At 38.2% G+C, this 9,695-nt stretch overlaps 1 protein-coding gene across 1 annotated transcript in view; it reads right to left on the minus strand.

Moving 5' to 3' along the window:
- The window catches only part of CADM2 (cell adhesion molecule 2), a 381,557-nt gene extending 376,869 nt beyond the window's left edge, over positions 1–4,688 (minus strand). The window contains exon 1 of the mRNA XM_044285938.1: positions 4,499–4,688. Coding sequence (XP_044141873.1) covers positions 4,499–4,688 — 190 coding nt within the window. The remainder of the gene's footprint in view (positions 1–4,498) is intronic.
- Positions 4,689–9,695: the final 5,007 nt, after the last annotated feature.

Raw genomic sequence — 9,695 nt, forward strand, 5'->3', positions numbered from 1 at the left:
TGTTAGGTACACCCTGAGGCATAGGAAAGTCTAACAGTGCAGAATGTAAGGCAATTTATCTTGATTTGCTCCTCTTTTAAGAAACGAGGAATCCTGGGAGCTTCCAGTGAAGAGCGGGACAATTCCTAGCTAAGGGAAGTCTCTTTTCCCCAAGGTGCTTCTCAATGTATTTCTTAGAGGTAAAAACCTTCCTTCAGGGAAATTAAAACACAGTGGAAATCCCCCTACTTATTTTTAACATTGTACATTACAGCATGAACTTGGATGAAGCATTTCCTAGAGCTGAGCTTTCCTTTTTCTATCTCTAGGGTCTTTTTAGTTGTGATATATTTTCCTTCTAGTGTAATATATTTCCTTGTGCAGAGCCTGGGATAATAATATCTGTTATGCAATGATCAAACTGGTAGAGGAGAGAAAACACACATACACTACCAAAAAGACAAAACTATTACTCTCTGATATAATAACTTTTTCCAGTTATCTAGTCTTTTGTATCTAATTTTCATCTAATAGTTTTTGATACTATCAACAATAAAAACATTTTGTGAAAAAATGAGAAAGTTGCAGCAGGCACCAAAGGTTATTTCTGATCTTATATAAATAATGGTGCTGTTCTGATAAATTCACCCGGTGTGCCGGACCTGCCTCCCACTGCACTTCACCAGCAAGATCCAGGTTGCTCACCAGTAAGTCTCTTCCCTACAAACACAGGAAAGACACCCCCCCCTCCTCTGGCTCTTAAAGTGCCAGTTCGTAGCTCTTCCAATCTTCACCAGCCAATGGCTGGCAACCTGGTGATTTTTAAAGCATCTACCCCAGTATGAAGGTGCGTGACTAATAAGACCCATACCTTGCTAGTTCCTTGCAAAGGTGTTGTTTACCGTTGTTTGCTTGTCTACTAACCTCTGCCCATTTCCTCATTCCGATCCTCTGCTGCTTGACTAGACCTGTGCCTGATTTATGGTACCGTACTGACCCTGTTCTGTTTGCCATAACCTTGGTTCTATTTGACATACTTGCACATACTCTACCTGCCCTGAGCTCAGCCTGTAACTATGAGTTTTATCTTCAGTGCAATAATATTTACAGATGATCCTATGGACCCAGGAGGTCAAAGGTACGATTTCAATAGTCAAAGACTATAATTCCTGTTTCTGGCCTTTTCTCTAGTTTTTTTCTTGCTAAAATATAACTTTTATTTTTCTTTTAATAAACAATATAGCCACAAAAAAACATATAGATTTAAAACTCGATATGAAGGGCAAATTGTTAGGGGGCTATAGGCTTAAAACCCACTGCTCATCTATGAGTGAGCTAAGATCTTGGTTATCTCTTGCAAGGGATTGCGAAGTGCGTGTCTGTAATGTCAGCCGACATTAGACACCTTGCAACTATCGCTTTTGGGGTTAATGCCCTACCTAAAGTGCTTTATTAGACCGAGTGCAATATTGTATCTGGCACTCACAGCGGCTCCTACCGCCCACACTTTTACCTATTAGCTGACCCTATAGTGTACATATCTATGCAGCGTCTGCAGATCGCCGTTCAGTAGTCATTCTCTTGCCCTATCATAATCATTAAAAACTATTAGTGCAGCTATTAGTGGAGCTGCACTAATAGTTTTTAATGATTATGATAGGGCAAGAGAATGACTACTGAACGGCGATCTGCAGACGCCGCATAGATATGTACACTATAGGGTCAGCAAATAGGTAAAAGTGTGGGCGGTAGGAGCCGCTGTGAGTGCCAGATACAATATTGCACTCGGTCTAATAAAGCACTTTAGGTAGGGCATTAACCCCAAAAGCGATAGTTGCAAGGTGTCTAATGTCGGCTGACATTACAGACACGCACTTCGCAATCCCTTGCAAGAGATAACCAAGATCTTAGCTCACTCATAGATGAGCAGTGGGTTTTAAGCCTATAGCCCCCTAACAATTTGCCCTTCATATCGAGTTTTAAATCTATATGTTTTTTTGTGGCTATATTGTTTATTAAAAGAAAAATAAAAGTTATATTTTAGCAAGAAAAAAACTAGAGAAAAGGCCAGAAACAGGAATTATAGTCTTTGACTATTGAAATCGTACCTTATCTTCAGTGCTACACACTGGTGCCTCTTTTTAGCTGACAACCACACAGAGACTACTACAAGAGGTAGTGGCCTGGTGCATTCCCTGCAGTGAAATCTAGATCTATGTATAGAGGTTAAAGGGTGAATACCAGGGAACTACCAAGGTAATGCCCATTGCCAAAACAGACAGTTAATTATTATATAATGAAAAGTTCTACAACTTTGTAGCAATGTTATGCTTCAGTTTCTTATCATCATCAAGATCTCTGTTTTCAATGAATGGGATCCTTCTAATTTATATTTAGAAGCTGAGACACAGTCCTAATATCATAACTGTGAACCATTCTAGTTTTGTGAGTTTTTCCCTCAAGTCTCACAATAGAAGAGGTTTCTCCCTAATCATTTTAAAAGAGGCATGCTAAGGATTTTTTTTTATAGTCATTTACTCATTACCATTAGGAGTAGAGTAGGACTTAAATGTGCCATAATTTGCATTGTTTAAATGTTTTGAGGTATTCTATATAGAAAACGTATTGCACATCACTGCCTATGGAAGTATCCTCCAACATATTAAGAGTTTGTGGATAGGGTAAATTGGTGTATCTCTATGAAAAAACCTGTGTATGTAAAAAGGGGCAGAAAAGACATTTCTGAAGGTAAGTACCTGTATTTTGGGAGAGTGCTAGAGTTTTTTTTTTCTTTTTTGTTTTGTGATGAATATTTGAAATTTAATGCAAAACATTTTTTTCATATTCCTGTATTCATAATAACCCATAAAATTGAATTGAATACATTATTTATTGTGATTGGTAAACTGAATAAATGAAAATGTAGACAGAAATCTTACTCATGTTTATGGGAAAATGGCCTGACAGAAGGAAAAAAAATATATGACTGCTACAAAAAAGTTATGGTGGTTAAAGCTATGAATATGAGTTTGGCCAAGTGGTTTTCCTTTATAGGCCCTTGAAATTCCTTATAGCACCCATGTGTTTGGCACTATGCCTGGTAAACAGTGAAGAGGCTTCAGTACTCACCTGAGCACCACAGCCCCTTCAAACAGTTGATTGCGTGAATTACTGGGACTTGGACCACAACCAATCTGACATTGATGACCTATCATAAGGACAGGCCACAAATATTAGTAGTCCTAGACAACTCTGTAATAATGTGGAGCCTGAATACATTATAATAACACTGCAACTGATAAGACTACTATTACTATTTATTTTGACTTAGGAATCCTATAGGGAGTCCTAATCACTGTGTATGCACATTTATACAAGGAATACTGTCAATCATGGATAGGCCCATCCACTAGACTTTTTAGCCCAAATGAGAAGGAATTTAAATGAATGAATTACAAGTTATACTGAATCGTTTTACACAAAGCTATACATCATTCTGCTCAGCTCCTCCTGCTCTATAACCTGAGCTCAAAGATCGGGCTCTGTGTTGAACTTGACAGGTTCCCTTTAAGGATTTTACAAAAAAAAAACTATTAGAGGAACTTAAAAGGTCTCCATGGAGATCCTACAGTACAACCTATCATGGTTGTCTAAGAAGAATTGAATGTGTTATTATTGGAAACATCCACTCAATGGAAAATATTTTCTTTAGTCAAAATGCTTGATAACATTCAAATTCAAATATCAGTGTTGACAGCTCATTACAAAAAGCAAAGGAAGTGTGTGAATATGTGCAAACTCTCAGATGTTGAGAAGAAACACATTAGCACCATTTTACCTCATCATATAAATGATCCAAATCAACTTTCCAGCATATTCCATGCTGCTTCTTGTAAAATCCTTAATGGAATAATTTCATGTGCAAACCGTTTGGCTAAAATGAATGGGAGTTTGCTATTTTTTCTCTCTCTCTCTAGACTTCATGGGAAATCAGTATTAAAACTCACCATTCTGTTCTGGCCTGGTAGAGAAGAGTGGATATACTGAAATCTAAGTCTATCTAAGTTACCCTAACATTTCTCACATTGTCAGAGCCTATAGGCCTTCGGGCATTCTACAACGTGCATGTCAGCTTTTCATTTAACACTTACAGCAGAATTCCCAATTCTTCCTGACAGAGAAAAAGACCACAATCTTAACCACCAAGCTTATTGTTAGACCAGAGTACAAACTCTCTCTATGAGGTATATTCCTAGCATCAGCTAAGGAATTTCTCAACTAAAGCTCGGTGAAGAATCTATTCATAAGACCTACAAAGCCTCACAGAAAAAGGCTTTTCATGTACATCTCGACAGTCAGAAACCTTCTCCGTATTTGTTGGAGATATCAGAATAGAAAGTAAGGATTAAAATATACCAGTGTATTATAGGCACATTGCATAGTATGGTGGAGAATAAAATTATTTTAAGCCAAAAGTACAACATAGCATGGAGCATTTCTAATGATAAAATACAATTACCTTTTTTGTCGTCGAAGTATAGGGTCTGCTGAGCAGGATTTGACCACTGGAGGGAGGTGTTATCATTTTGATCAACACGGCAAGTTAAGTTCACCGTTCCTCCTTCGATAGCTGTCACATTCTGTGTGGCTGGGAACTGCCCTTGGCTTACTAAAGGAAGAATCAGAAAATATATAACTGACATGAGCATGGAAGTTACAAAGCAGAATGTAAAGCACAAGCATGCTACAGGTCGACACACATACAAAAATCAAGTGGAAACACAGCACTGGGAAATAAACAGAAGGCAATCAATTCTGTACATGACTTCTTTGTTTCACTTCTAGATCAAAAATACATTTGCTGAGGGCCTTGGATTTGGCACTTAACACATTTTGCGATTTCCTGTGTTGTTGCAGTGGAGTTTAAACTCTTGACAGCTACAGATATAGTAGAACTGAATTAGTCAGTTGGAACTTGGCAATATTTGTTGTATTATCAGAATGTGTTGCCTGTAGTTTACAGGTAAAACTACAGCACAAAGGAATCAGAATACAGTTTTCTTTATATGTGGATGTGCAGTATATGCTTAATGCACTTTATGTATTTTCAGCTTTTTGCAAAGTTACAGTTATTGAAGGTGTTGAGCTAGCTCAGAGGAACTCCCCTGAATGAGAATATTGAGACACTAGTCATCACCATGTAATGCTAAAAAAGCTCTTAGCTGTCAACAATTTTGTGGTAATGTTTGACATATTGACATTGTCTGATGTGCTCTTACACACGAAAAATAAAATTTTATAGCAGATATTCAAAATTGCTAGGGCTGCCTTTCACTTGATGTTTACAACAGTATTTACTTGGCTTTTCGAAAGTAGAGTGACAATAAATAGGTTTCTCAGCATATTCATAGTATATGGTAGGTCATCACTTCAAAATTGATAGCTATCCAAATGCTGGGACCTGCTACAACCCTTAGCGAAAACATTATAAACTGTTTTTTTTTTTTCTAATGAAAGAATGGTAGTACCTCGGAACAAACTTTTTCTTGGAGTACCAGGCACTACATGTTTTTAACCCCTTGGCGACCTCCATCATACATGTACGGTGGAAGTCGGCACTTTAAAGAAGGTGCCAGCTCACAAGTGCAGCTTGCACCATAGCTGCCAGGTTTCTGCTGTTTTATTTGGAATTAAGGCTATGTGAATGGAAAAATAAAAAGTTATAGCTCTGGGAAGGCTGGGAGTTAAAAATGAAAATGCAAAAATAGAAAATCACATGGTCCTCTAAAGGATAAAGTTCTGTACACACTTGAGTTAATAGTTTCCTTGTGGGTTTCTGGTATTTTTGATGGCATAAGTAGCACAACTTCAGGGTACTGGTCAAAAGCATTAGAACCTTGATAGAGTCTCAAAACACTCCAGTACAGACAATGGGGTGCATCAGGAGTCTCCGGTATCAAATTTAGAGAGATGTAGCTTAGCTGTCATGGCTCATTTGTAAGGTGAAGTAATGATGCTTGGTTGAACAGTGCCTTAACCTAAGATAGCTATCACTCGATTTTGGACATAATAGATAAAAAAATACTAGTCATAGTATTATTATTATTATTAGTTTGCATTAAATAATAATAATCATAATAATAATAATCCTTAAAAAATAAAGAAGATTGGATAGACTTTGTTTGCATTAGTATCGTATATATTTCTGAAACAGTTTTCAACTAGTGTCATGGCTTCCATATATGAAAAAAGTCATGACCCTGTAAGGGATCCAATGTCTGACAGATCCAAGGGGATAATGTTGGCCCTTGTTGATTATAGTGTTAATTATAATCGAGCCGTTTGAACTTCTATTAGGTCTCTGGCACTTTGACTTCAAGAGTAGAGGTACAGATTGAACTATTTTTGCTGTGATGCATTGGAAAGCTTCTTTGAACCCAATGCAAGTAGGAAGACCCTAAAAAAAAAAAAGTTCAGTAAGATATTTCCACATTTGGCTGTAACTCCTCTTGTATAATTGCCAAAACCTAAAATTAGGTTGGAAAAGTAAAATCTTGACCTACTGTATAGGTGGTGGACTAAACTACTACTGAACTTTCTAGAAATACGTAAACATTCACTTGGTATTAGTGTGCCTTCAGTATTTACCTTAGCAGCTGTTTTCCTAAACTTAGCCCAAATAACCAAGATTGATCGTACAGCAACACAATTCTCGTCCTGTAGAATATTGCTTGGAAGACAGCACATAACTGATAATACTATGCATGTCTTTGTAGCCAACAATGAAATAAATCGCTGATAATATACATTATTTCTCCAACAAAACTACAATATTATCCTTTGTGACCTGACATCTATACAATTCTGAAAATAAATAAATAAGGTGTGCAGAAATAAAGGAATACTGTGAGGTAAGAAGCTTTAATTTGTATTACTATGTTGTTCTTTAAATCACTGGGGGTTGAATCATTGCCACTATAAAGCACTTTCCAATTGGGTGATAAATTAGAATGTGCTGGAGCGCTAATATAACCAATATGGTAGAATAAAGGATATAGGAGATAGCAGCGGCATACTTTCTGTATCTCACCATTATGAAAACATACAGTATATCTCCTGTCAAATCAGTTGTGTCCTCTGGGTAAATAACATTCATAACGCACATTTAATCTGCATTTCTAAATTGTTTATATGCAAAGCTGTAATTCTTGGTGTGATAATCAGTCCAAGAGGCTTCCAGAGACGAAAGATTCAATAAATAAATCAATGAAGTCCTTTTATATCATCTCTTTCACTGCGTGATTAACTCGAGTGCCACAGACTGCATTCATATAGTGAGACACTTGGCTCAATATTCCTTTAAAGCGTCCTCATTTGCTGCCCCATTTCTAAAACAATTTGTATGTACCTTTCTTAATTACAGGACAATCTTGAAGAAACCTTTCATCTCTAACAATTTGTTTCTACCAAGAAAAATGCAGGTAAGCTGGTAATAGACCTGCGTGTACCCCCTGAGAAAAGTTAGATGAGACCTCAGTTAACTATAAACTTGTTAATGAATCTGGTTAAAACAAAGATTTAGTCTGCAATTAAAGGAGTGTCTTTGGTTAATTGCCATTTAAAGGTATAATACACTGAGGACTCTTAAATTTTACCTTGCCTTGAAGAAGTTATTTTTCCAGAATTTTCATTCTTGTTTTTATATGATGAAAATCATAGGATATTCATTTCTTAAGCCTGCCTGGAATTTTGGTGGGCCAACCTTCTAATCTGTATGAGGTGGGGGTCTCCTGACTTTCCCCTGATGGGAATTTCAACTACCTGATGCAGTTGTTTTTGAGGAAAAGAGTCTGACAGTGCCTTTTTCCACACATCTTACTGAAAGCATATGCTTGCTTGGTTGAGCCAAGCAGCCATTTGTATGAGGTGCCGTTGGACAAAAAATCTTGTTCAGCAAACAACTTTACCTTGTGCATGGACGGTCTTAGACACAATATCCATTCACATAGCTAATTAGGGCTTGTTTGTTGCAGGATAAGTTGTAGTAATTTAATAATGAAATAACTTTGTAAAAAATTTTTTTTTTCTTTTCATCGGCACTCTTCATAGTTATGTTTGAGAGGGATCTTTTTTTTTGCAGGATGATCTATATTTTTTTTATACCATTTTGGAGTTTGTATGACTTTTTAATTGCTTTTTATTAACATTTTTTGGGGGTGAAGTAACAAAAAATAGCAAATTGTCAGTTTTGCAATTTTTTCCCATTAAACCTGTCACAGGGCGCCAGCTTTGCGCTCCTTTCCTTCAGTGCCGCCGGCGCCCTGCGATAAGTTCGGAGCTATGTCCTCGTCTCCAGAGCAACGCGGGGCGGGGAGGACTGGCCGCGCACGCCTTCTTAGTGTGGCCGGCGTCCTCCGCTCCCATGGTTACTGTGAGTAGTCTGAGTGTATCTTCCTCTGTGATAGTCCTGTTTTGAATATCGGCTTGTTTTTTTACTTCGCCCTTGCTTGCTTCTTGTGTCCGGTTGCTTCTCCTGGTATTTACTCCTGGTTTGTGTTCTGACTTGGCTTTTGCTTGCCCCCTGGTACCGCCTTGACCTCCTGGTTTAGACCTTGCTTGCTTGACTACTCTGTGTTTGTCTGTCTTGTTTGCCTCTACCGCACTTATTCAGGTAAGGGATCGCCGCCCAGTTGCACTTCATTACCTAGGACGGGTAAGTGCAAGTAGGCAGGGACAGAGGTGTGGGTGGAGTCAGTTTTGCACCTTTCCCCACCCCCGTCTTGTGACAAAACCATTCACCATATGGAATAAATATTTTTACACTACTTACAAAAAGTTAGGGATATTTTACTTTGGGAGAAATTTCAGGATGAATCTAAAAGGCACTCTAACCTTTACAGGTGAATTTAATGTGACCTTCTCTAAAGTTTTAAATGTCCAATGTGTATAAACTGTTTTAATGTTTCATTACTTTCTGCAAAACTTGCTTTTCTCTAAGAAGGAGCTTAATGGAAAAAATTAACAACATGTGTTTGATCCATGAATCACCCAATAAATTTCCTGTTTTATTAGAATTTGTATTTAAACAGTCCTCCTCATCATGCTGTTTACATTTTGACATCATGAGACCAAGACGACAACTAACAATTGATCAATAATGCATCGCCATTGCAAGGTTTCTAGCAGGATGTTCTCAGATTGCAGTGGCCATCAGCAGGTTGCAACAGAGATACAGAGAGACTGGAAGAGTCAGAGAAAGGCATAGAAGTGGACATCCTTTGGCCACATCTCACACTTATGACTACTTCATTGTGAAAAATGCCCTGCGGAACCAGATGTTGAATGCCACACAACTCCAGGCACATTCAAGGGAGGTGAGAGGCACCCAAGTGTCATGTCAGACCACTTGAAACAATTTATATTTGTGTGGTCTACGTTCTAGACGACCTGCAAGGATACCTGAACAAACCACCAGACACAGGTGTCATGGTCTTGCATGGGCCGGGGAGCATCTACGATGGACGAGGAACCAATGGGCCTCAGTACTGTTTGCTGATGAAAGTCGATTCACCCTGAGCAGAATTGACGAACAATGTTGGATATGTCAAGGAGAGCGCTATGCATTAGCCACTGTTGCCACCAGAAGAGCCTTTGGTGGTGGTGGTGGTGGTGGCGGTGTTACAGTGTAAGCAGGTGTGTCTAGTCGATACAGAACT

The sequence above is a fragment of the Bufo gargarizans genome, chromosome 3 (genome assembly GCF_014858855.1).
Source record: "Bufo gargarizans isolate SCDJY-AF-19 chromosome 3, ASM1485885v1, whole genome shotgun sequence".
NCBI lineage: Eukaryota > Metazoa > Chordata > Amphibia > Anura > Bufonidae > Bufo > Bufo gargarizans.